At 46.7% G+C, this 25,868-nt stretch overlaps 5 protein-coding genes across 6 annotated transcripts; 3 read left to right on the top strand and 2 right to left on the bottom strand.

The window, feature by feature from the left end:
- Positions 1 to 4,386: 4,386 nt before the first annotated feature.
- LOC101762605 lies at positions 4,387 to 5,471 on the top strand. The gene is made up of 2 exons (XM_004972223.3): positions 4,387 to 4,610; positions 4,904 to 5,471. The coding sequence occupies exons 1-2, from the start codon at positions 4,387 to 4,389 to the stop codon at positions 5,469 to 5,471; spliced, it is 792 nt and encodes a 263-aa protein (XP_004972280.1).
- A 1,675-nt stretch (positions 5,472 to 7,146) lies between these two features.
- Positions 7,147 to 11,419, top strand: LOC101777468 (PHD finger protein ALFIN-LIKE 6). 2 transcript variants are annotated; one of them, XM_004970785.3, is made up of 5 exons: positions 7,147 to 7,412; positions 7,508 to 7,540; positions 8,405 to 8,633; positions 10,627 to 10,756; positions 10,832 to 11,241. In XM_004970785.3, exons 1-5 carry the CDS (start codon positions 7,304 to 7,306, stop codon positions 11,096 to 11,098), a joined length of 768 nt encoding a protein of 255 aa, XP_004970842.1. In that variant the 5' UTR covers positions 7,147 to 7,303; the 3' UTR covers positions 11,099 to 11,241. The 2 variants fall into 2 exon arrangements, with proteins under 2 accessions (XP_004970842.1, XP_004970841.1); XM_004970784.4 differs by having other exon boundaries at positions 7,153 to 7,412; positions 10,829 to 11,419.
- A 2,990-nt stretch (positions 11,420 to 14,409) lies between these two features.
- Positions 14,410 to 16,797, top strand: LOC101777053 (peptide chain release factor 1). The gene is made up of 6 exons (XM_004970782.4): positions 14,410 to 14,867; positions 15,176 to 15,251; positions 15,463 to 15,593; positions 15,698 to 15,768; positions 15,889 to 15,970; positions 16,430 to 16,797. The coding sequence occupies exons 1-6, from the start codon at positions 14,496 to 14,498 to the stop codon at positions 16,448 to 16,450; spliced, it is 753 nt and encodes a 250-aa protein (XP_004970839.1). The 5' UTR covers positions 14,410 to 14,495; the 3' UTR covers positions 16,451 to 16,797.
- Positions 16,798 to 16,907: 110 nt separating this feature from the next.
- Positions 16,908 to 19,929, bottom strand: LOC101776634 (2-C-methyl-D-erythritol 4-phosphate cytidylyltransferase, chloroplastic). The gene is made up of 12 exons (XM_004970781.3): positions 19,688 to 19,929; positions 19,421 to 19,503; positions 19,269 to 19,337; positions 18,804 to 18,859; positions 18,639 to 18,718; positions 18,467 to 18,549; positions 18,306 to 18,383; positions 17,857 to 17,925; positions 17,590 to 17,658; positions 17,423 to 17,469; positions 17,247 to 17,337; positions 16,908 to 17,163 (listed from the first exon to the last, which is right to left on the bottom strand). The coding sequence occupies exons 1-12, from the start codon at positions 19,800 to 19,802 to the stop codon at positions 17,110 to 17,112; spliced, it is 894 nt and encodes a 297-aa protein (XP_004970838.1). The 5' UTR covers positions 19,803 to 19,929; the 3' UTR covers positions 16,908 to 17,109.
- A 498-nt stretch (positions 19,930 to 20,427) lies between these two features.
- LOC101776232 (protein root UVB sensitive 6) lies at positions 20,428 to 25,273 on the bottom strand. The gene is made up of 14 exons (XM_004970780.4): positions 24,794 to 25,273; positions 23,856 to 23,954; positions 23,654 to 23,767; positions 23,381 to 23,452; positions 23,179 to 23,289; positions 22,963 to 23,082; positions 22,633 to 22,734; positions 22,477 to 22,549; positions 21,909 to 21,989; positions 21,762 to 21,826; positions 21,528 to 21,629; positions 21,241 to 21,441; positions 20,865 to 21,142; positions 20,428 to 20,771 (listed from the first exon to the last, which is right to left on the bottom strand). Exons 1-13 carry the CDS (start codon positions 25,112 to 25,114, stop codon positions 21,074 to 21,076), a joined length of 1,530 nt encoding a protein of 509 aa, XP_004970837.1. The 5' UTR covers positions 25,115 to 25,273; the 3' UTR covers positions 20,428 to 20,771; positions 20,865 to 21,073.
- Between the last annotated feature and the right edge of the window lie 595 nt (positions 25,274 to 25,868).

The following is a 25,868-nucleotide window of genomic DNA, read 5'->3' as shown; positions in this document are numbered from 1 at the left end:
ACAATGCAACTTTGAACTGATTTTGCTCCGCCCATGTCTTAATATTTCCCCCCTTTTACTGTTTCCTCCCAATTTTTTTCCATCAGGGTAGTGTACTGTCTTTTAATAGGCCTGAAGTTTAGAGAGTTCAACTTTGGAAATTTTGAACTTGCGCACTTTAAAAAAAATTGAAAGGCGTGCACAAGGAGGATTTTTGCTCGATCAAAAACAGGGTCTGGAAGGTCCGAGGCAAACCCCCTACACAACCACGTACTGCTCACGAAGTATGTTGCACCCAACGCGCGCGCCCGTCCCACGCACGCGAAAGAGTTTTGGCTTTGGACCTTGTACGTGTGTGTTGTAAGCTTCGTGTCAGAGGACGGAACAGCACAGATCACACTACCACACAACGCATATGGCATCAAAAGCGAAGAGTTTGGCTTCGGACTTGTACGCGTGTGTTGTAAAGCTTCGTGTCGGAGTATGGAATAGTAGAACTTTTTTTTATTTTTAACCCTTTTTTTTCTTTATTTTTAAAAATAACCTCAGTGGGGTTTAATTTGCGCGACATAACCCTTTTGGCCGCGCCAGACCGCCTGGCGCGGCAGGAACATGCTGCCGCGCCACATGCACTGGCGCGGCAGCCCCCTGCCACGCTGGCGCGGCGACCCGCGGCGCCAGGCGGGCGCCAGGCGGGCGCTAACGTGGGCCGGGCTTTCGCCGCGCCAGCCCGCCTGGCGCGGCAGGGCCAACACTTAGGCCGTGCGCCGGCTCCCTTCCTCCTCCCTCTCTCCTTTCTTCCTCCTCCAGAAACCCCCGAGCCCGAAGCTCCTGCGCCGCCCCCCGCCGCCCCACCCCCAAATCCACCCAAAATCCGGCGTTTTCGGTGGGGGAAAGTAGTGGGAATCGATCCCTGCTTCGTGTGGAATGTATTCCCCTACTTATTCTCGTGTTTTACCGTTGCATTTGGTAGATCGGAGGATGTTTAGGTGACTTAGGGTTAGGTTAGTGATTTGAAATTTCAATGAAATGCAATGGTGTTTTGTGTTAGATGATACGTAGTTCATACGCAATTGAGTCTCTGCCCGTGATATTGACGTGTAGAACTTATTGATTTAAGGATATATTCATTGAATCGTATAGTGCAATGTATATGTGTATTTTTTGTTTGCAATTTGTCCAATATATGTAATGTGTGTAGTTGATATGTTGAATATGTGCAATGTGTAGTGTATATGACATGGTGAAATGTTTGTATTTTGTAGATGGATCGTTTAGTTCGATTTTTTCATGGTGGTGTTGTGAAACAAAATGGGGAGTTAGAGAATATGAATGAGTCAATTGAAATATTTGATGGTCCTTCAAGTTTTAGTGATTTAGTTGACCGTGTAATGACGAAGTATGGATGTAGAGTGGATGAGATAAGTTTGAGAGGTCGTTTTGATTGTGGGAAAGCTAGAGCTCATTATGTTCTCATGAAGTTAGCATCCGATGCGAATTGGAAGCACTATAAGGATGTTGTGCACGAAGCTAATGTTGCATGTTTGGAGGTTATAGTCGAAATTGTTCGTATGCCTGGCCCAAATGTTGTCATGAGGGAGGAAGTGACGGTAGTGAACCATAATGGTACCCAGGAGTCAGAAATGTTGCATCACGTGTTAGGTGAAACAGAACGTGATTTTGACTTGGCTATTGCCAATGATGATTTTCCCAATAACATTTTTGAGAGGGATGAAGCAAATATAGATGTTGATAATGTCTCTATGGGTTCCGAAGATTGTGAATTGGAGGAAGATGGGGTAGTAGGTGAGGAGGTAGAGGAGGAATCACTATTTGAGAGTGGTGGGCATGAATATGAGAACGTCGGGGTAGAAAATGAAGAGGATGGACTGCAATTTGACACCGCAACCGCAAACATAAAGACACGAAGCTTTACAACACACGCGTACAAGTCCGAAGCCAAACTCTTCGCTTTTGATGCCATATGCGTTGTGTGGTAGTGTGATCTGTGCTGTTCCGTCCTCTGACACGAAGCTTACAACACACACGTACAAGTCCAAAGCCAAACTCTTCGCGTGCGTGGACGGCGCGCGCGTTGGTGCACATACTCGTGAGCAGTACGTGTTGTGTAGGGGTTTGCCTCGGACCTTCAGACCCTGTTTTGATCGAGCAAAAATCTCCTTGTGCACGCCTTCAATTTTTTTTTAAGTGCGCAAGTTCAAATTTCCAAAGTGAACTCTCTAAACTTCAGGCCTATTAAAGACAGTACACTACCTGATGGAAAAAATTGGAGGAAACAGTAAAAGTGGGAAATATTAGACATGGCGCAACAAAATCAGTTCAAAGTTGCATTGTTTTACTCTACCACAGTGTGTATTGGTTTGTTGGATATTGGCATGAACAAAAGTTTGCGTTTGTAATCAACAACATGGTTTAACATACTTCTCTCAATCAATTCAGACAATCCATATAGCTCTAATATAACATCATCTTAAAAATATGACCACCATCATATAGAAGAGTAGTTACTCACTATTCTCGCATGTAGCCACGTGTCTTTCAGCACGTGAAAGAATGATGTTGATGCAGATCAATAATGGGAAAAAAGACTGAGATAACTTAAAGAAAGCAGAGTTGAGTAGTTGACTAGACTTGGTATTCGAGATCGACTCTGGCACTCTGCCGTATTTCCGTTTTTTCATTTCATTGATTCAAATCAACAGCATTTATTCATCACCATTATAATCCCTCAGGAAAAAATGTGCAAAGAAGAAAAAATAGGATCGGAGTAAGACGCTAAAAGACCCCGACCGGTAGCACTGCCTACGGATCAAAGTTGCTTGACGTGGACGTGGAAGCCTGAGAGGTCTCCACCTCCATGCCATCGGAACCTTGCATGCCCTGGAGCTCGGCATCATCGGCTTCCGACGCCTCAACCTTGTCCAGCTCCGCCATCGCCTCCTCATAGATCCGGTTGAACTCTACTTTAAGCTCGGCGCGCCTCTTATCAATTTCCAGCAGAAAGCTGAGCGGGCGGCTAGAGCGCGGCTCCGGCTGCTTGCGCTTGGTTCCCGCCGGCGTGACCTTGCGGTGGCGCAGCATCACGCGGTCCAGCCGCTCAATCACCGGGTCCATAATCTGGACTAGCGCTTCCAGTTTCCGCCTGGCGGCGTCGGCGTCCGGCTCCGCCGTCATGGCTACTAGCTGCTGCCCGTGAGGCCTGATGCGATCCGTGGTGTTGTTTTTGGTAGCGGACGACGACTGTTCTTATAAGCAGCTGCCCGTGAGGCCTGATGCGATCCGTGGTGTTGTTTTTGGTAGCGGACGACGACTGTTCTTATAAGCAGCCGAAACCCTGACCTATTGCCGACTCCGACAGGAAGCGCGTCCGAATCCGACGTCCTTTCTGCACACGTACGGCTAAACTGATACTCTCACCAGCATTGTCGATTTCCAGTCTGATGCTTGAATTGGATTATGATTCGGATTGAGAATCTGATATTTATTTGCAAACAATTTTCATAGCGTCTTTGAACTTTTTAATGCACATTTTCAGGTCGCGATTATTCGGTACTGTCTTCTTCCAATCTGATGTTTGAATATAGGATAACTCATTGTACAAAATGTTCTCGTTTTTTTTAAGTACATACTGTTCATAGTTTCTTCTAGATTTTTGTATGTATACCTACAGCTTGTGATGAACAAGAGAGTAGCGGTTGGTTGGTTTTGTAATACCACGCAAAATTTAGTGTACATTTAAGCTTGATAATTCAAAAAAGAGCGTGCTACCAAGAGTAATACAAATAGATTTGGGCGTGAGGATGTGCCATCTTTGCTCGGTTAAATGTAGCCCATCTCTAAAATCCACCTTTCAGAACAGTTTCCATCGTGGCACAATCAAGCATGTGTGAAACATGGTTCCCAACAGACAATTAAGAAACGTAACATGACTACATGAGTGACTGAAACTAATCACGATAATAATTGGAAATCAACGTGATCGCATATAGGAATATCTGCCACCTTCGCTTGTGATAAGATCAACATCAATGCATACATCGTCATATAGGGTAGTAAACTAGAGTACTAGCGGTATAATACCCCATGACACATGACTCCCTAGCATGTCACATCTCATATCTCAGTTTGGTAACATTTCCGAGCAGAGCCTGATCAAATGTAAGGACCAGTTGTTATGTTCTGTCCCTACTTCAAAGGGACTCATATTCCCCTTACCTCATTCAACTGTTCCATTGTGTATCCTAAAACCCACAAAGTGTCCTTGTGCAACTTTAGGCGTCACACGTACAAAATATGTATCTAAAAGTGTGTGAGAAGTTCCGTAAAAATATATGGATGAACGACGGAAGTCGGAACTCGGAAGCGCTCGTCCGGAGCACGGAGGCGATGGACCGCGTGATCATGCGGCATCTGAAGCTGCTGCCGGCAAGCACCAAACACAAGCAAGTGGAGGCGCCTCATTGTCCTCCGCCCAGTCGGGTGCTCATCGACCAGAGATGCGCCGAGGTAACAGACGAATGCATGCGACTCCAAGCAGAGGCAATGAAGGAGCTCAACGAGGTCGCCAAGTCTCTGGCTTTGAGCAACGGCGACGAGCACCAGCAGGACATGCAACAAGATTAATTGAAACACGACTGTAGCTACATGTTTTGATGGCGTCGAGGTAGCCCTGATAGCACCACTGCATACAACGACTTTGATCGGATAGTTTGTTCAGTTCTTTTTTCTTCGAAAATCTTTTTTAACCGAAACATTACAGTATAAACGATATAGTTAGCCAGTGATGCTAGTTTAATTAATATCAATGGATGGTTCAATGCATTCTCTCGTACGGCTTGATGTTGCAGTGCTAATTCAGTTAAATTGCACGCCCGGGGAACCACCACGACCACCGCGAGGCCAGCTTCGACCTCGCCGGCGAGGAGCAGCGGCGGTGGGTCGGGAACGGCGGGGACCTCGACTACGACATCGACGCCGTGCTGGCGTCCAAGCCGCGCGGCACGGTGCGGGTCGGGCTCGACATCGGCGGCGGCACGGGCACGTTCGCGGCGCGCATGGCGGAGCGCGGCGTGACCGTGGTGACCACGACCCTCGACCTCGGCGCGCCACTCGGCGCCTTCGTGGCGTCGCGCGGGCTCGTCCCGCTCGACCTCGGCGCCGTCGCCGGCCGGCTCCCGTTCTTCGACGGCACGCTCGACATCGTGCACTCGATGCACGCGCTCGGCAACTGGATTCCCGGCGAGGTGATGGAGGCGGAGCTGTACGACATCTACCGCGTGCTCCGGCCGGGCGGGATATTCTGGCTGGACCACTTCTTCTGCACCGGGAAGGAAATGGCCGAGGTGTACGTGCCCATCATCGAGAAGGTCGGGTTCCGGAAGCTCCGGTGGAACACCGGCAAGAAGCTCGACAAGGGGCCCAACGCCGACGAGTGGTACATCTCGGCTCTGCTGGAGAGGCCTATGATGTGAAGCTTCAGACAGAGCCGGAGCAGTGCGATGACAGTATTGAACGGAAGAAATAATGGTATTCCTAGATGTGAATTGTGGTGTGACGGATCGTTTAACTGTGTTTTTTTAAGAAACCTATTGTTTGTTGTTTATTTTCTTCGGTGTCAGGAATCCTCTTTTGTTAATGCAAGTTTGGAATCTTGAAGATTCAGACTCTGTACCGACAGGCTTCTTCAGAATGAAGTGTTTCTCTTTTCTGAACTTCGTTGCGTGAGCCCTGGTGTCTTTCCTTTTACGCATCCTTCATCATCTTCAGAGCGAGCTTGTATCACTTCAACAAAGTGAGTCAATCGTCTACAAACATGCTCGTTGTTTCCATAAATGAAACTTTGAAAGTAGGAAGTCTTTCGTGCTCTCCCTGTCCCAACTCGGCAATGGGTCCAGCAAAACAGTGGAGAGCACGACAGTGTCAGTGAACATGATCCGAGGAAACCGCGAAGTTAAACAAGCGTTTTATATGACCAAATGCAACACATGCAATGGCATCTCTGACATGAAGAGTGGAGAATGCGAGGTCCTGAAGAGAAGCGCAATGGCGGCTGAGCAGGTGAGGTGACTGGTCACCTGAGCCCGAGCTGCTAATCCGCCATTGCCAGGGCTCTCTTGCGCCTCTCGTTCCCACTACCAGTCCATCACCGTTCAAATGGAAATCTGCACCCAGATTGGGGCGTGCGGATTCAGAATATCTCTCTCCCGGTTCGATCGCCGCTCGAGCCTCAATAATGTCCTTGCGCTTGCGCTTGGAAGGGTGCCCAACTGTAGAATTAAAATACAATATTTTATCTAAGTGGAAGAGGGAGAAAGAAATAAAATATGATATTTTATCTAAGTGGAAGAGGGAAAAAGAAATGAGGGAGAAGAGTTATCTCTTGACAAGAGATAATCTCATACACATATTCCAAGATTACATTGGTTGGTACGTAGGTCCATTTATATTTTAAGCTATGTGCTAAGAGTTAGATTATTGAACAAGTTATCTTTTATGTCTTTTTATTGCTACGAGTTAGTGGTCGACTCTAACGGTTGGAGGAGGCCGAACAGTGAAATACTGAATTTCTGTGTTTAGACCCTGTACTTCTTGTCCGGATCATGACACTGTATCTTCAGGTTTGCAGTGTCGCTATCCGAAAGTTCAGGGAGATTGGCAGATTGCTAGCATATAGCGTGTGTAAAGTCAGTTGTTCAACAACATGAATCAGTTGCGAACAATCCAGTTTGGTTGGAGCACCGTCTGCAAATAGAAGATCACCAACTATGCCTGTCAACGTTAAACATCATCTGTTGATGATCTCCCTTTTTCTCTAAGATTTTGACTTAGTTTCTTCAAGATGAATGGCATTAGTCTTTCTTTTTAGGGAGAAAATGGCATTAATCTTTCTTCGTATAATAATTTAATAATTTCAATTTATATAAAACGTAACCGTAAAAGAAACCGAGACCACCAAGAAAACTATAGGAAACCCTCTTGGTCCACCGTGGACCGGTTCTACCGGCCGTAAACGGACACGCCGCGACGAGGAAGACGGCAGCGGTTTTGCCCGCGTGCCGAGCACAACACACGGATCAAAATAAACCGGGCCCAAATCCTCGCCGAAACGCCCACGAAATTCCCCGCAAAACAAATATAAACCCACTCCTCCCCTTCCTCCAACTCCTGTCTGCCTCCTCTCCATCCCCCCGTTCCCTCCACCACCGCCACCACCACCGGCCTTGCTCGTCTCGCGGCGACCCGCGGCCGCGCTCCCCCGCGCCGGAACCCTAGCGGCCGCCATTGCCCCCGCGCCGCGCGCTCGATGGACGGAGGGGGCTCTGGGGCGGCGCCGAACGCCGCGCGCACCGCTGAGGAGGTCTTCCGCGACTACCGCGCCCGCCGCGCCGGCATGATCAAGGCCCTCACCACCGGTACGCCTCCTCTCGACCCTAGATTGGGCTTCTGATTCCCGCGCGGCTGCGTGGATTCGTGTGATTGATGCTGTGTCTTTTCGTGTGCTGTGCAGATGTGGACAAGTTCTTCAAGCTCTGCGACCCCGGTGAGTGCGCTCGATCTCTTCGGGTTGCTCGTCCGGGATGGGGATCGGTAGCCGAGGAGCTTTGCGTGGGTTTGCTGCTTGGATGCGGTTGCTTTGGGGGGAGATTGGAAGCTAAATTTGGAGAAATTTCCCCTTTCTCTATCTCATCTGTCCTCTCTCTCTACACTCCTGGGATTTCGAATTATTGATGGTCTTGTAGCTTTCATTAACGCTGTGCTAGATTGTAGCTGTTGGATTTTGGTGACAGATTACGGACCGATATGACAGTTTTGTGGAGAGAAAAATGCTTTTTGGTTGGTTGGAACTGTGGAACTAGTGGTTGGCCTTCGTTTTCTGTTAGTTTGTTAGCACTATGTGTGTTGCGACCAATCATATATAGGTAGCTCATAAGAAGGATGCTGCAGAAAGTTGCTAGAGATTTTAGGCTCATTGGTGCCATGGGATTATCGACTAATTGTCTGTGCTTGGATTTCTACATGACTGCTTGCTAGTGTGTGCCGTCTGTTGTTTCTTATACTATTCCGTAGTTGTTGGGAAGAGTCAGTATAGCGGAGTCAATGACATAATTGGATAGGTATACTGAATCAGCATATCTTTTTCATTCAGTGCATTGATAGCACTGTACGTCTGGCTGAAATACGTGGTTGCTTTCGCTGCTTGCCCTATTCATGTAATTATTGTGGGGTTTGGTTGCTTCTCATTATTAAATATTAAGGCTTGGTCTGCAGCGTTTTCTGCTTGAGCTTTGCACCCTGGTGAGCAGCAGTGCACAGTTAGTGTGGACCTACTACTAAATTTTGAATGCTGCAGGATAATGCTATGCAGGATCTTGTTATGGATACTAATTCCATTGGTTTTGAACAGAAAAGGAGAACTTGTGCCTTTATGGGTATCCCAATGAGACGTGGGAGGTGACCTTGCCAGCTGAGGAAGTGCCCCCAGAGATCCCTGAACCAGCATTAGGAATCAACTTTGCTAGGGATGGCATGAACGAGAAGGACTGGCTGGCGCTAGTTGCAGTTCACAGTGATTCCTGGCTACTGTCTGTAGCATTCTACTTTGGTGCCCGGTTTGGGTTTGACAAAGAAGCTAGGTAATTGTTCTGCTATGATTGAACTATGCAGTTTTCATAATCAATTAATGTTGTCTGTTCCTTTCTTCCCAGAGATGAATTTCAGTTTGGCATACCAGAAAGTACAGATGCATGTTAATCTACTGTCTACAGATTTGCTAAGTTGCCATTTTCTAGATGCACCTTTGGATTCATTTAATGTGGATATGACATCCAACTAAGTTTGCGAGTGAATTCTTTTACTCTAGATTTGGTCAGTTGACTCAGTTTCTTGTTGCTCCCATACATTTGTTCCTACATTCTGAATTCTGAACAGTGTGAATAATATTTTGTTGAATGTTTTGCTCAAAAAATATTTTGTTGAATGTTGGGATTATAAAATAAATTATGTCCTGTACATAGTTGCTTAGTGCTGAACGCGTAAAGAAAATGGGTTTGCATTTTTGTGGCAAGTTAAGCTAGGGAAAGTTAAGAAAATGGGATTCCTAAATGAATGTTCTTATCTTCTTCGTTTTCTTTTGGTGTTGTTTTTACACTCATTTTACTTTTTTTTTTGAATAACCACTCATTCTACAATTTTCCCTTTTCAGCTAGATTTAGGAATATGAACTCCCCTGCTCTAATGTGGATATGAGGGCCTTGAGACTTTTGAAATACCATTTCACTTTAGGAGATGCAATTTATCATGTCTTGAATCATACAATTTGTGTTTCATGTGAACCATTTCACCTACTTTTGCCCTGTCAATAACTGGATAAATGCTGTAATATAGATAGCAATGTGTACCTTATGTATCCTTAAACTTATTTCCAGTTCTGCCTTTCATGTATAATGCAAGAACACTGATGAAGGGTGAATATATCCATTACTGAGAACCCCCATATAGCAGAATTTGTGTTTTGGCGGTTGTTCCTGAAGTCATGTTATAGACAAAATATATTTACGACATTGCATTATGACCATAAGAAGTATGTCAAGCTTTATTTTACTGTTAAGTGTTGAAAGGAGGAAAAAAGGTAAACTGAATGTATATGCTGAATGGCTGCATGGATGAATGATGCTAATATTAAGTTACATGCTACTAATACTAGGCATCAGTAGTTAGCCACGCTGAATTCAGCATTACATAAAATTCCGTTATAACCTTTTAGATCTCATCCTTGTCGTATATGTTGGGCCATTGACTTGTGATATTGATATTTAGTAAACCAACTATAGGCATGCACCTCCATATTGCTGTTTGAAAGGTGGATTTCATTTGTTAAATGGATTTGTTACTACTCAAGAGTAAACACTAATGCATTTTTGTTACTTTGTAACCGAAATGATGTCATCTGGGCACGACATGGTGTACATGTAAAGATACCGAAAAATACATTTTGCAAACTAAACTGTGGAACTGAGTACTGGACATAGAAAGTGTACACTGTATTATAGGAAGGTGTTATAGAATTAATGCAGTTGACTGAACTAACTTTCCCTAGAACCACTGAAATGTCAACACATAGCACAGTTCCCAGCTAGAATTATCAACACCTGAGCATATAGTTAAGAGTTAGGTATTGAGACTGGATCGTCTAACCTTTTTACTCCTTTGGTTGATAAATTTATTATCTGATTCATCACACTTCATTTGTTCTCTCATCTTCATTCAGGAAGGTTCACTCCAACTAACTGGTCTCTTATTGCGTCCGGATCTCATATAGTGCCAGTACCTACTTTTTGAGGATAGCAATGTTAGTTTTAAATATGATCACATAGGATAACAGCAGAACAGTAGTACACAAGAGAGAGAATATCCTAATTGGCTGTCCGAGATCTACATAAATTGTTAGAAACCGGCTGCAATTTCAGGCAGCGGTATGAAAATGGGTGGTATGTGAAATTCACTAGAGTATGATGGGATGGGAATACCGACCTACTTGTTGGGAAATATCTGGATCTTGACAAAAACTTATTTTGCAATGGCTACTGTTAGTTGCATTTCTTATGATGCTTGATTGTTGTTATGCAGGAGGCGACTCTTCAGCATGATAAACAACATGCCTACAATATTTGAGGTAGTGACAGGATCGGCCAAGAAACAGACGAAGGAGAAGACACCTAACAGTAGCAGCAAGAGCAACAAGCCTAGTTCAAAAGTGGTAAATGACATGCCCTTTTCTGTTTCCATCCAGCCCTTGATTCCTTCCGGTAACACGACTTTGCACCTGCAGCAGTCAAGAGCTGAGGCTCGTTCGAAGGCCAAGGTCCCCAAAGATGAAGAAGAGAGCGGTGACGACGATGGGGACGAGGAGGCGGAAGAGCACGACAACACCCTGTGCGGGACCTGCGGAACCAACGACGGCAAGGACCAGTTCTGGATCTGCTGCGATAACTGCGAGAAGTGGTACCACGGGAAGTGCGTCAAGATCACGCCCGCCCGGGCCGAGCACATCAAGCAGTACAAGTGCCCGGACTGCACCAACAAGAGGGCCAGGGTGTGAACGACGACCGAGCACCCCAGCGGCCTTTTCAGGAGGAAACCATCTCCTGGCGCCGGGATCATCCCCTAGATATGGCGTAGTTTCCTAGCCTGTAAAACCCGCGTTTCTATTTATGGTTACATATCTGTTGGTTAGTTGTTCGACCTAGCTGTGTGTCTCTAAAACGTGGCATGTCCCCTGTGTTGAGTGTTGACGTGAGCGTCTCTCTTCCTAGTATGTAAACACTGGAGGTACCTCTCAACTGACCATTTCTTCATTATTCGTGCAGTGCACTTGGTAGTAGTGACTAGTGACTGTAGTCTTTGTTAACAGTTCCCAGCATGTCTGCTTGTGCGTAGGTAGGATTTGAATAGTTCTTGAATTGCTCAAATCTGTATCTTACTGTGCAATATGTTGGTACTACATGAATGTTCTACAGATAGCATTCCCGCGGGTCCAATATGAACATATGATGATGTTCCGAAACCAGGTTTTCTCTATTGCTTTTGCGTCTGCAGAACATCTGCTGTCTGGGGTGTAACAAGTGCGCACGCCGCTTGCGTGCTGACGCTGCGGGTTCTTGGGGCAGCGCCTTCGCGTCGTGCCCCCTGGTCCGGCAGCGCGGTGGCGTCGTTACGGCGGCGCCATGGCGTAGCTCGCGTTGGGGCGATTCCCCGCCGGCCGCCGCAATTGATCATGAAGTCGCAATGGCTCAGTCGCTTTACCCTGAAGCAGAGGAGGTAGTCAGGTAGAGCAAGAAAGCGCCATGCCGCCCAACGTCAAGTTCCGGCGCCCCACCGTCCCCGCGCTCTGCTTCGCCGTCGCACCTCATCACATCACGGAGACAGCCGGCGACGGCCCGCCTCGCCGCCCAACCTGACACCAGCACCGTCCGCCCCCGCGCCCCCGCCGGACTTGTGCATCCACAACGGCGTTAAGGCGCCACGTCCGGCATGGACATGGCCGCGTTCCCGACTTCCCGAGTGCGACGCTCGACTCAGAGCACAGGCACCGTGCGACGGAACGGAACGCCATGGCGGCCGGCCACCTGCAGGCGCGCCTGGCGCACTGCGGAGTGCGGAGCGGCAATGCGCGTGCGCAACGGGGCAGGCAGAGGCAGCGGTGCATGGTGCCGACGGTGGCGGCGGGTGGCTCGCCGGCGCTCTTAGCGTTTACTCCAGAGCAGCAGCGTCCTCCTCCTGGCCTCGCTTGCCTGCTCGCGGTTTGCCGGCGGGTGGCCTTGCCGCTGGACACGGCGACCGGGGGCGGACGGCATCTCGTTTACCGTCCGGGGTGGGAGGTATTTCATTTACCGTCCACCCCCTGGGCACCTGAGGGCCGTCCAATCCGCAACCGACGGCTAGGAATACACCCGATACGGGCTCTAGCGAAGCGAACGGAGCTCTTCTCTCGTCGAGGCGAGGCGTGATCCCGCGGCGCTGCCTCGCCGGCGTCCGGCGAGCTCCCGAGCCTTTGCGTCGTTCTCGTGCACGAGGCGGTGTTGGTTCGATCCGGCCGCGGAATCTCGATCGCTTCCGCTCCCGTGGCGATTTGGATGTGTCTTTGTTCTTCTCTCAGCAGACCTCCACAACACACCTCAGTTCGTTCGTTTAATTTCCTCTTCGCGTCCATCGCCATGGCGAGCTGGAGCCGGAGATGCATCTGAGACGTTGCAAAAGCCTTGTTCCAGCAGTCGGAGGCTCGGAGCAAACTGAGGATAAGAGAACAACACTCCCAAATTATCCGTTGTCAAGAAAAACGACTTCCAATCTGTCGCCTGGGCGGCCGGCATACAGGGAGTTTCCGGTTCAAACTAACATCCGGCTATTTTTTTTATATAGTATATGCACGTCAAAGCCCTAGAATCGAGGGGAGGCGGCGGCCGGCGTAGGAACAGAGCAAGGCGGCGAAGGAAGAGGGAGCGATCGCGTGGATGTCTCTCCGCGCCCTAGGTTCCCTCCTCACCCGGAGGTTCGCGCCACGCGCACGCGGGGTCCCCAGCGCACAGGCGGAGTCCTCTCTTGGGATCGGCATCAAGAAGGCCCCTGCAGGGTCGGTGGCGGGGAGGCCAGCGCGCTCTCTCCACACACACCGGTGAGTCTCCGCTACACCCAGGTCCCAGATCGAAAATTTGGTTACGTTCTTCTGCACTCGCGGCTCAAAATTCTCATCCCGAATTCCCGGTACAGAGGGATCTCGCCGCTCGTGATGGCGCCTATGGCGCTGCAGCCACGGCCGCGTTAGCCGGAGTCGTCGCACTTCTGTATTTCAACAAAGACACAAAGAAGCCAGGTACCAAATCGCCTCTAGATTCCTCGTCGATTGTTCTTTCCATGTGCGACATGTCCATGTCTCCATGAACCACACTGCCCACCTTCATATGTACTGCTTGTAGCCGGCGAGGTCACCGGCGTTGAGGCCAGGAAGGAGGTGCCTCCTCATGTCCTCCAGGAATTAAAGGATGAGGAAGATCTCAAGGTGAACTTCGTGGGCAAAGACGGCAAAGTCAACTGGCGTGAGTACGTCGAATACCTCGACAACCGGAGGTATCGTGGTGGGAAGCATCACCATCACGCCACAGAGGCGGTTTCTGGTAAGGAAGCCATGGATGAGGTGACTGGAAGGGACGATGCTGTGGAGCCGGAGGACTTGGAGGTCGACGAGGAAGCCATGCGTGCCAGGTTTGAGGACTGGGTGAAGGAGTATGGCCGGTCATACAGGAGCAAGAAGGAGAAGGCTCGGCGATACGAGATCTTCAGGAAGAGGCAAATTGATAATGATAGGCGTAACAAGCGTAATGCCTCGAAACCGAATGGAGCCCGTTTTGGCACTAGCGAATTTTCAGACTGGACAAAGGAAGAGTGGAACAGCCGGATGAGCGGCCGTTGTGGTGCCTTTGACTGGGAGGAGTACTTTGCTCACTGAAAGGCTATGATTCTTGAGGGGAGGGCGTGATGACAGCCGAAGATCTTGTGGCTGAGCAATCAAGAACTGACTAGCATATAGGTTCACTGATCTTCACTAAGTGTAGTTCGCTCGTTTCTTTTTTGGTTCAGAAAGTTCACACATTCATCGGAGTTTATGAGTGTTTTAATTTTTTTTTTCAATTTTCAAAAGCTATAATGATCTTTGGTTACAGAAGGATGATAATTCATAAATCACATACCGAATCTCAAATTCTCAATCAAGCACCGCAAAGGCTAGCCTGCTTGCGATTTTCCAGACCATAATAATAAAAAAAAACGAAAATATGCTGAGATCTGTCCCGCGGGCCGTGGCTTCCGCGCCTCCTAACCGTCAACAGACGGCCCAGGACATCTAGGACGCAAAAAACAGGCCGCTTCCTCTGCCACGATCACACCTCCCATCTGCACCTCCGGTGACGCTCCGCTCGCTCATCGCCGCCCCGCCCCCGAAAATGGCTCGAGCGCTGCTCCTGCGAATAGCCCGCTGCTACCCGCCTCTCCCGACCTCATCCGCGCTCTCCCAGCCGCGGCCCCTGCCGCCGCCGCTGCTCCGCCGCCAGGCGCCCTCCCCGCTCCGCTTCGTCCCCGCCTCGTCCGTGTCCACCAGCTCGGATGCTCCCAGGGACGGCGGGGGCGGCCGCAAGGGGGAAGAGGATGGCGCGGAGGGCGGCGGCTACGTCGACTACTTGGGGATGAGCGACGAGGAGCTCATGGGGCAGTGCGAGATGGGCACGTTCAAGGCGTCCGGCCCCGGCGGCCAGCACCGCAACAAGCGCGAGTCCGCCGTCCGGCTAAAGCACCGCCCCACCGGCATCATCGCCCAGGTCGGGAACTTTGCTGAATTAGCTGCCATTCTCAGTTAACATGTTCGCTTCATTGGGGATATCTTAAATAAATGGACATTTCAGACAATGCTTCCTGACTGTGTTCCTAGAGTTTGAATGATTGGAAGATTGGATTAATGCAATCACAAATCAATTGGACTTCAGATAAACTAAATGATTATTTTTTTTTGGCCTGATTTCTTGTATTTCCTTCGTGCACGCTTCTCCTGCTTTGTTATGCGATAGAACTTTAGAACTAGCTCTTTTCCTTTTGCTTGTTAATTTATTTTCAGTGTGATTTCCCACAGGCTGTGGAGGATCGGTCACAACATATGAATCGAGCATCTGCTTTGTCTCGGCTTCGAACCCTGATTGCTCTTAAAGGTAAAATCTGGTCTGCTCCAAGTTACCATTTTAGTATTGGACAAGTAAGTGTTTATTAGTTCAAGTAATTCAACATCCTAGATTACCCAGCTGCATTAGAGCTCCAGTGCTAGTAGCTAGGTGGCGTTAAGACACTTCACTTCCATTTTCAGTTCTCATGCTGCCTGACGGCCATAATACTCCATGACCATTAACAGCTTGATTCTACCAGTTAGGAGGCCAATAAACCTTGAGGACTACACTCCACCAGTTGAGCTTCTTCAGATATTGCCCCTAAAGTCCACCATACGAGGAAAAGATGTTGGGCCCCAAATTGGTCCAAATAACTCAAAATTTTCTCCAGTATGCACCTGTTGTTATGTTAATATGCTTACTGGATATGTTTTGTTGTCCTCAAGATCGCATATTTAAACATCTCCCTTTGCCCTTCGTTTTCCACTGGGCAGGGAATGCAAGCTTTATTAGATCTGCTGTTTGCTGTTGAAGGTTCTGTATCAGATGCAGCAAAGATTTTAGGGTAATGCATCACTTCCATATTCTAGGTTGCAACAGATGCTGTATGGCAATTGGCAGCATGTATATTAGTTTTACATTGAAGCCTCATAGATATTTCGCTAAATTATTGACTGCAACGCAGCCTAAGTACTGGTGCTTTGTCAAGATTGATTCTGTCAGATGACTCTCTCCGGACAGCTGCAAATGAACTGCGAGCTTCAAAGGTAACCCTGCAAGCATGTGGCCATAAATATCTACTCATTGACTAGAGAATATCACATAGCACATTCCAAATATTAGGTTCTAGAATCTGGAGTACCAGGAATAAGTGATCATGTCACAGTGACCTAGGCTAACAATCTAAGATGTTATGTTGTTACAGACCACTGTTAATAGCCAGGTCCATTACAGTGTTTTACCCTAAAATACTTTAATACTTTAATAAAACAATTTCAAGCACATCTGATGGCTAATAATTCACCACAATGTGATGCTCCCTGATTTCCACTTGAGCACTTTACATGCAAGTACAATGTGCACACACCATCTAGCCATATCCAGGTGACAACTCAACCCATTTTTAGAAATACAAGAAGAGTATATGGGAATCTGGGATGGACTTGTCAGAGTATGTTCACTAAAACACAAAAAATATCAGTATAACTGTTCATCTCTCTGTGCAGGGACTGAAGCCTCTAAGATGAAATCTGTAAAATTGTTACCTTCAAATGTGCCTAGCCCAAGTGCCAAGTTGCTCAGAAGTCAGGAGCCATGATTTCAAGGGAAACATTTGGGACTTATACTCATTCTGTTGGTTTAAGGAATGTTCATATATCAGTTAAAATTGCCCCAAACATGGTCAATGGGCAGTTAGTATCTCGTGTATTAGATATACATTATGTTCTCCAACACCACTGTACTATTTTTTCGGAGGAATCTCCCTGCTAACCACTAACTCTTGATAAGGTTGTTGAAACGGATGTGCTGAATTGCTATTTGGATTAGCTGCAACTACCACACGGGTATAGAATTCTGATTTTGTTTTGTATCATTGTTTGACGATGCTTTTAACAAATTGAAGCCCTTACATTTACATGCGCAATAAACTTGTTTCTAAGTTCTATTGTCATTGCATGAAAAAAAATGGTAATCGGAGCTCCGTTTGTTCTGCCAAAGTATGAATTCAGCAGAAAACCTTACCCCATTTTTCATTGATATATAAAGAATGTTTACAAAGAGGTCAGCTATCTCGTGTACTAGCTCCATAATTATTCTAGTTTTCAAAAATGTTTAAGTGCTGATGAATGCTGCACTACAAAATCAAAGTTGTCTGTAAAATCAGGCAAACAGTTAGTTTTGCCTATCATTTCCCACTCATCAGGCGCTCAGCCAGAAGCATGTCATCCGGAGTGGTCACCTGCAATAAATTCACATTCGGACAGTTATCTTTTCAGATTAAGCAATTCAGAACATTTTAGTTCAAACGTTATTGTGTGATACCTTAATGTTTGTGTAAGAGCCTTCCGTAATATAGACAGGGTGCTTGAGATATTCTACAATGGATACATCATCGGTGACTTCAAGGCCATCCCTGTGATGGCAAAATTAAATCAGCACAGAGCTCAGGAGAAGTATATCTATTATTTTGATTTGCTGAGCTAAAAATTAAGGCTAACCGTTTAACAAGCTCAAAACCAGCTTTGAGTAAATCAGGCTTCATAACCTACAATCGGAAAACATGCTCTTTTTAACGTTGCAGTTTCTCAAAAAGAAATAGAGAGAGGTGCAGGAACAGGATACAAAACAAGAAACATAAAGTGCATACAAGAGTTAGTATGATTACCTGTGGAGTTTGCATTTCCCATAGAGTTTTCCGGTCAAGGGTTTTTACGACAAAAGAATCACTATTAGCCTGTAGGGAATATGGGTGGAAAGGAATGTTATGCCCCATCGAGAATGCTATTATGTGGATGATAGTTGCAGAGCAAAAAAAAAAAGCATAAGATTTATAAGGCAGCACTGCAAGGCTGTTCCACATATGAAGTTGTCAAAGCTATTTGTAAGATCATGTTGAATTATTCCCAATCATCTGGATGGTATAAACACTCACCTCCTTTATTGTAGCTTTCACAGGCACACCAAGAACAGCTGCCCCATGCACAGCAGCATCTTGTAAGACCTAGTCAGTAAAATCAAAATCAATATTACTGCTTGAAAAAACTGCAAAGTGATTGTAGCTATCTTTTTCCCCCTATTAGAAAGCACAAAGCAAGCTGCAGCTTTTGGGAAATACACTTCTCTAAAACATATAAAGCAGCAGAATTAAAAGAGAAACTCTTAAATTGCTCTAAGGGCAGCACAAATAATATCAAAGCTGGATCAGTTATTTGGCAATAAATTCCAAGCAACCACACATGTAGTGAATCTGCAGTAGATATAAGTTGCAACTTGCAGGGTGAGTTATATTTCAATACTTCCAAAGAAAGAACAAGCTAAAGCAAACATTTGAGCAGATATTCTATGATGTAACTCATGTAGATAATGGACAATAGGAGTGACCTTTTTTACATCTTCAGAAGAAACTAAGGGCCTTGCAGAATCATGGACACAAACAAGTTCCGAATCCCCATCAATTTCCTGCAAACAAACGGAACACCAGATCCCTACGATATTTATCCACATGAGCAGAAAAGGCAATATACAGGTGGGTTGTCACTGACCTGAAGTCCATTAAAAACAGAGTCCTGTCTCTCTTTTCCTGGGCATGCAAATTTAAGAGGTATTTGCAAGTTCTCAATAGAACCTGCAGAAGTGGATAATGATTTTTGACAACCTTAGATAAATGCATAGCTAAGTCAATGAAAATAGAATAAGTGTGGACAATTTTGCAACCTTCAAATACATCACTATAGTCTGGGTCACACACTACCACGACTTCTTTCATTTCCTTCAGTTGACAGAATGTTTTCAAACTGTGGACAAAATGTAGAGATTCCTGTGTCCTCATCACCTTGCCGACTTGAGAAAATTGAAAATGTCTATGCTGGAGAAATGAACCTGTGCAATGCAATTGGTAGTCCCAGTAGTGGCAGATACTGCTTCGGCATACTTGCCTGTTAGAAAAGATGGGTGGAATTTAGACAAAACGATCAAGCATTGGAAGGACACGCTAATTTCACAGGCTCACAGCATAAATAGAACATTTCACTGCAATTCATCATCACTGACAACAACATTTCACTGTTCATTTTTGCTTAATCTGTTCATTTCACTGCAATTGTTCAATAGGGCGCAGAGCCTTGATGCATTATGTTTCTTGTACACTAGTAAATGAATTGTTGCCCAAAGGCCCCAATATTAGCAGCTGAAGAACAGCTAAAGTGGCCGTATTGTCCCAGAATAGAATCACCAAACTGATGAACATAACCTGAACCAATGTACGAGAACTAAAAAGCAAGCGCCCTCACATGGGTGCAACCAAAGGAACTGAAAGACAAGTTTGAAGCAGAAGAGATATAATACCCCCATTCTCTTTCCCTGCCCTCCGGACAAGAGGATCACCGAGACGCTCCTCTCCTTCACAGCCACACCCTGGCGAAACAAAAGCTCCTGTCAGTGCTTCCCCTCTCAGTCAACAGCGCTCGCATCCCCGCGGCCTCTGATAGCCACCTTACCGGCGCGCCGTCGGCTTCGGAAGCGCGAATCGCCGGATTCGAACGCCTCGTGGGCCGCCGAAGAGCAACCCCGTAGCTCCCACCTGACCACAAGCAGCAACAAAACGAAGGGCCTCTCTCAGCGTAGGTAGCAAGCATCTATGAACAATCAAATCGGAACTCCCGAAATTTGCTCAACGATGGTTGCGCGCGGCCCGGCATTTTGACGGAGCGAAGCGCCCAAACAAACGGAGAAGCGGTGACTGATTGCGCTGAAGCAATCCTTACCAGTCCGAATTCGGCGGGACGCGGGGAGCACCGCGGGCGCCGCGAAAGGCGGCGGGGGCGGCGTCGTGGCTGGTGGGAGGCGCGCGTGGAGACGAAGGCAGAGGCGGAGCTCCATCTCGGAGGCGCTGTCCGCGGCGAACGCGAGGGGGAAGCCGAGGTGGATGGTGGTGACGATGGACTGCAGAGAAGAGAAGCGACAAATGGTGGACGCCCTGACGGAAATGGAGGCGGAGGCTGCACTGCTGCAGCATCTCAGCCTTCGTGTTATGCGCTCCGGTCAATCCACGCCGTCCACGTTTTTCCATTTTCCCATCACGTGTTCTACTCAAATGCTAACTGTCAAGTGTCAATCGCATCTTCTTTAGATTTTTTAATTGAGTTGTAAGGTAATTTTACATCATTAGTGTTTTTGTGCAGCAGTTTCAATTTCTAAAGTAGATACGTGGATTTGCCTGGGGGTTGCTCGAAGTCACACAGGTTCGCTAAAGTTCTTTCATATCGTTCAGAAGAAGAATATGTTAGGCCATGTAAAAAGTGATCGAATTCCTTTCCATGTGTGACAGAAATTCAGCGAAGACCACGTTGGTGTACTATGTGGGTCGTCTAAAGCAAGGTGCAAAGCAGCTAAGAAAAGGCAGCGCCAAACTCAAAAAGAACTTCTTGTGCTTGCAGACTTCGTCGTGCTTTGTTTTCGAGAGGCTCGTCCTGCTTTCAGCACCACAAGTCCACAGCACACCAGATAACACAAAGAAGGCTTGCAGTTATTACCGAGCATGTATGTACAAGGTGGAGACCGTCGTCGACGGCATGAGTGATAAACTGATAACTCACTGAAACTGGAATTTACTATAAGCACTCTTTTTCCGCAAAAAAAAAAAAGAAAAGAAACTCTAAGGACACTGAAACAAGAAGCTCCGCAGCCGACCAGCACGCAAAACAGGTTACAGCAGGATGGCTACACCATATCTTATACATCAGCAAACATAAATTCAAGCCCCCCTCTCGTTGACCCCTTTACTCAGCACGCGAACCAGCGCACCACCTCTCCCCTCCATGAAAATTCATCTTCGTTCAGGTATTCTTCCTGTTCATGTCGAGAATCCAACAGAAAATGATCAGTAGCTGACAGTTTGAAGTAAGAGGTCTAGATCCAAACCGAACACGATCGGTTACTTACATATCACATAACTCTTGCTCTCCCTGCAATTTGGAAGCTTGGGAGTTGCGACTGAAGGTCCACTGATTCAAACCTAGTGCCGGGCGCCAACATATGTTAGTTCAGCTTCTAACAGCTGAGCATCCCGCGTTGTCAGAAAAGTTAGTCTCACAAACTGACAAACTAGAGACGATATCATCCCCTCGATATTAAACAGAAGGATAGTAGACTCATAGTGGTTTTGCCCCACATAATCGAGCCTTTCCAGGGTTGAGCAGTGATTCGGACATTATCCAACCCTGAAACACAAACAAAAATGTGGTTGGTTGTCACTGTCAGAACTAACTCACGTATAATGGAAAGAGGTGCATTTATCATAAAGACAGGGAGTTTTGACCTGTTCTCTTGCTTTCTTCTTGAAGGTTCCATATGATGATGAAACGATTTTGCAAGATTCAGCGATGTGTGCCAGGAAATCCATGTTTCTTGAGTACAGGTTTCCATAGTCTGATCGGTCGGGGTTTGCCTGCTTCTGCTTCTGCTTCTGCTTCAGCCTCCGTGCATGTGATGCATTTATAAAATGCAGTAGCACATGAGCCTGTAAAACGGAACACCATGTCCAAGTGTATCAGAAAGAAACCAAAACATCCATAGCTATTGCATCCCAGTGAGAAAAATGCTTACATGGAAAGCAGCTTTGATAATGTCGTCTGATTTTGCTTGGTCCTTGAGCAAAGCATATACTTTATCCTTTGTCGGGTTATATGTTACCATGTATCTCTCATCCTATGTAATTAATATACCAAATGTTGGTCATACCAAAAGAGCAAATTTCAAAATGCAGGAAATATTCACATATACAAAAACATAGTAGTTTCTGGGTATGTTTTCCGTTGCTGGTGGCCGAGGAGAACATACCTCAAACAGAGGCCTTATGGCAACAAATGAAGCAGGCTCTTGAAATGCTTCTCCAAATCGTGAACCTGAAATATAGTTGAAATATACTATAAATATGCCCGCAGTGTCTCAAGAAAGGACCACAATCTGAATAACTCTTGCACAAACCTATTGCAACTGGCTCGTGCCGCCAAGGTGGATTAAATATCGTCTCCTGTGAATTTCCTTCCTTCAAGGAGGGAATGTGACCTATAATTTAAAAAACAAAGATTAAAAATATAAGATAATGTAGAGCCAAGCGAATATGATTTCAAATTTTTCTATTTAATACTCCTAGAGGTCTAGAAAGGTCAGAAACATGATTCGAGCTTAGAATAAGACTTAAATATGTGACTGAAACATAATAACTAATAAGTGTGTTTAAAAATCTTTGGGTTTCATTTTCAGTATGCAGCTTTTATAGATCGAAATTGCAGCATCGCGCTAAAGAAAACAAAGTTTCCAGCATATTTTAACATTGCCTGGAAGAATCTAGTGCTGCAAAAATCCAAGAGCTCTCTGAACCCCTCTATGATTTTATATGACACTAAGGTCATTTGTCTATGAATTTCGAATTTATTTTATAGAGAAGTACTGCTTCAATGGTTCGATAAACAATTGAATACAGATCGAAGTGCGGTTATTTCTAGCACTTCACAGAACAATTCAAACATATGCTTGTGAGTTTTTGACCTACCAGTTTTAATGAAGGAATCCACTGCAACCGTAAACCTTGCCCTGTTTAGGGTATTCAGCACGACAGATCTCACCTGTTCACGGAAAATTACAGAATTTTAGTCTTTTAGGAAATTCTAAATATGCTCAGAAATAGACTAGAAGAGTAAAAGCGAACCTCATGATATGAACTCAGGAGGTATCCACAGGACAGAAAGGCAAACGAAGTCACCAATGATGGGTTCCTTTTTGAGATAAAGATGCTCAGACCAGTACCCAACTTCAGGTCAAATCAACAAAGAGAAGTCAGTGTAACTGCTAAATCAAGCTTAACATATGGGCGTAAGCATGCAAAGCCCTGCAAATGCTGTATTTAATACAGTGTGCTGACAAGCCAAATGAAATTTAGTAAAACATGCTCAACTTATATACTATAAGGACATTTCAGCTGCATGTCCAATTGCCACCGAGTGACAAGAAAGATGTAAAGGCAACACATGATAATTACCAGATCTGCAATGTTACCGACAGATTCGCCTTTAGCAGTGACATCACCAATGTTTTCTCCTCTTGCATAGGCCTTATAGATTGGAGTGCGCGTTGAGGTTGATGTAACAGCAGCGACATTCTAAATATTGCGTGAAACAAAAAAAATGATGTCCATCAACACTTTTAAAATAGAGTAGGCTCAAAATGCATTGGCTAATGCTTGATGAGGGCAGACCTTCACGACATTTGCTACGCAAGCCATAGGCAAGAAAAATTGAGGGAATGCTGCAGTAGTTAATTCAATACCAGCTCCTATCTCCAGCAGGAGATCACTAGAAAACCGCAGCTGCAGATGATTTTTGTTTCAGTTAGGATGCACGTTGGACACCAAGAAATTGGAAGTAAAGTGGATTCTGCAAAAATGAAGACATGTTTACCTGCTTTAGGTCGTAGTCAAACTTCTTTCCTTGACGTGCAAAAAGCATTTTTCCGACACGCCCAGCACCATCCTGGGGTACAGGTGCAATCACAATTATATACATTAGCCAACCTGAATTATTGAAGTAGACCGATAGCCCACTGGCAGTTTTCTTTTACTGGTTTTCATTCTGGCCATATTAGTGGATTGACAGTACTCCTTTAATGAATTATGGTTTCTGAGACATTGTAAGGACTGGTTTGGCGAGTTCTGGAATGGGAAAAAAAAGTACCTTGAGGATCCAGTTGATAGCAATGGCTCCTGGTGTTGACTTGCTTTGAGAGACTCCAACAGAGCTCAGCAAGGTTCTTGTTGTAAATACTCCCATTGCTCCACCAAAGAAATGCTAAATAATGATCAAATAATTGAACTTAGCCTGATTCATTTGAATCTAGCACTGACGACTGACTATGAACGTAGGTCGTGCAATATACCTTCAAAGCCCTCCAGGTCATGTATGGGACATATGAAGGAGTAACACTGTCAGGAAACCCTTCAGGTACGACATATGATCTTATGAATGCCATTATTTCCTGCAGCCACATTCCACAGTACACTTAATTTTTCAGTTCCAATGGACGAACTTCAACATTTCACATGCCACTTAACAAATCCCTATATTAATGGAGAACGAAAAGTTAAATTGGTAGCACAAATTACATTCAACTGTTCAAATTCTTCTTAATATATTGATACGCAGCTCTCCTACGTGTTCGAGAAAAACATTCAACTGTTCAAAACTTGGAACATAACCTAACACCGAAATCAATAAAGCTGGTGAGGTAGAAGTAATTGTCCCTAGGTGGGACACTAATAAATAAGGAAGCAACCTCCCAACTGATTGAAAGTTGAGACCAACACCCACCAGCTAATCTGAGACTGTTCCACAGTGAGACCAATAAATCTCGCATCTAATCCCCACCCAAGTGTCCAATTCTCTACGATTTTTTTTTGAAAACGAATTCTCTACGAATTTACGCGAACCAACTAGAAATCATCGAAAGATTAAGGTACATATAGACTAAAATCACAAAAGAATTCACAGCCTCGGAATTCTCGATCAAACCAAACTTCCCCCAATTTTGTCTCTTATTACCTCGAAAACACCGGTGTTACTTCAATCAGAAGTGTACATCCTATGGGCGAGAAAACATATCTATTGCCGATTAGATCAATACCCAAAAAAAAATCAAATCCACAAGCGACCATGCCTCGTATGCATCAATCCAATCGAAAAACACCCTAGCAATCCATCAAATCAAATTACCCAAAAGCCGCAACCAATTCTTCCCAATGAGCCGTCAGATGACCCGCAAGTTTGTAACCAACACCGAACCTAACAGCTCGTCACAATTCCACCCAGCTGCCTCACCTCGGCCGGCGGAAGCGGCGACTGCAGCGGCACGGCCCTGACGGAGGCCCCCGCGGGGCTCGCCGCCCCGGCCCTACCCCTCCCCTTCACGGCCCCTCGGTCCACCACGTAACTCCACCGCCTGCCGTCCACCTCCTCCAGGCACAGGAACCCCTCCACCGCCGCCGCGGGCGCCGCCGGCCTCTCCGCGGCCGGCGGCGCCTCCGCGGGCTGCGACGGGATCGTGGAGCGCAGGACGTCGCGCACCGCGAGCCGCGCGTCGGGCGGCGGCAGCGTGACGGCCTGCGTGGTGGAGCGCTTGATCCCCACCGCCGGCGCCATGGCTCCCGCGTCCGGCGGCCGGAGGCGGCGCCGGGGCCTCGGCTTAGTCAGGTGGGCGGAACGGGAATTAATTCGCGAGTGGTCGCGACGGGCGCAGAGGTGGCTGGCAGTGGTTAGAGAGAGAGAGAGGAAGCAGAGAGGGTTACAAAGGCGGACGACGCGAGCAATGCCAAGATGGAGAGAGAGAGGCTTTTATAGCAGTAATTTCCCTTGATCTCTACGTGCACCAAACAATGTACACAGTTTATTCCCCGCTTTATGACAGGTCAGTGATGGCCCACCCGTCATTCGTAGTCCAGCAGGAGGGTGTGGTGGTCCAGCTTGGCGTCGTCGGGCACCAGAAAGACGAAGCGCTGCTGCGCGCGCAGCAGTTTCGACCTGCTTCTCTACCCGTCACGATGGCTCGTGGGGTAGGACCGTTTCTATGGCCCACCTGTCATGGAGCGTGTTGTCGGAGCAGAGAGGAGAAGAGGGGTAGTGGGCGAGCGGCAGATGGACCAAGGGTGGAAGAAGCAGAAGGACGGGAGGCTGAGAGAGGAGGCAAGGCAGGAGCCAGGAGCAGGAGGGGGTCGTCGACTTGTCGGGTCCATGGTCCATCGACCATTGGATCGTGATATTTTTGGGGGCGTGTGGCCGCTTCGCGCTGCCTGCCAAGCAGGCCAGGGAATTCAGCGCCTGTGGCTGCCTGGGCGTTAAGTACGAGGTGAGCAGAGCCGTCAAAAGAGAGCCTCGCGTGCAGTTTCGTCGTACGCAG

Source organism: Setaria italica, chromosome V (assembly GCF_000263155.2).
Source record: "Setaria italica strain Yugu1 chromosome V, Setaria_italica_v2.0, whole genome shotgun sequence".
NCBI classification, from domain to species: Eukaryota; Viridiplantae; Streptophyta; class Magnoliopsida; order Poales; family Poaceae; genus Setaria; species Setaria italica.
The sequence above is the reverse complement of the archived record's forward strand: the minus strand, read 5'-3'. Positions and strand labels throughout refer to the sequence as shown.

Coding starts and splice junctions, on each gene's coding strand:
- LOC101777053 (XM_004970782.4), top strand. CDS start 14,496: ATGGCTCGAGCGCTGCTCCTGCGAATAGCCCGCTGCTACCCGCCTCTC. Junction 14,868..15,175: donor CCACCGGCATCATCGCCCAG/GTCGGGAACTTT, acceptor GATTTCCCACAG/GCTGTGGAGGATCGGTCACA. Junction 15,252..15,462: donor AACCCTGATTGCTCTTAAAG/GTAAAATCTGGT, acceptor TGATTCTACCAG/TTAGGAGGCCAATAAACCTT.
- LOC101777468 (XM_004970784.4), top strand. CDS start 7,304: ATGGACGGAGGGGGCTCTGGGGCGGCGCCGAACGCCGCGCGCACCGCT. Junction 7,413..7,507: donor GATCAAGGCCCTCACCACCG/GTACGCCTCCTC, acceptor TGTGCTGTGCAG/ATGTGGACAAGTTCTTCAAG. Junction 7,541..8,404: donor CTTCAAGCTCTGCGACCCCG/GTGAGTGCGCTC, acceptor GGTTTTGAACAG/AAAAGGAGAACTTGTGCCTT.
- LOC101776232 (XM_004970780.4), bottom strand. CDS start 25,114: ATGGCGCCGGCGGTGGGGATCAAGCGCTCCACCACGCAGGCCGTCACG. Junction 23,290..23,380: donor TTGACTACGACCTAAAGCAG/GTAAACATGTCT, acceptor AATCATCTGCAG/CTGCGGTTTTCTAGTGATCT. Junction 23,083..23,178: donor GCGTAGCAAATGTCGTGAAG/GTCTGCCCTCAT, acceptor CGCAATATTTAG/AATGTCGCTGCTGTTACATC.
- LOC101762605 (XM_004972223.3), top strand. CDS start 4,387: ATGGACCGCGTGATCATGCGGCATCTGAAGCTGCTGCCGGCAAGCACC. Junction 4,611..4,903: donor GACGAGCACCAGCAGGACAT/GCAACAAGATTA, acceptor CCGCGAGGCCAG/CTTCGACCTCGCCGGCGAGG.
- LOC101776634 (XM_004970781.3), bottom strand. CDS start 19,802: ATGGAGCTCCGCCTCTGCCTTCGTCTCCACGCGCGCCTCCCACCAGCC. Junction 19,504..19,687: donor GTCCCGCCGAATTCGGACTG/GTAAGGATTGCT, acceptor GCTTGTGGTCAG/GTGGGAGCTACGGGGTTGCT. Junction 17,659..17,856: donor TGAAAGCTACAATAAAGGAG/GTGAGTGTTTAT, acceptor TATTCCCTACAG/GCTAATAGTGATTCTTTTGT.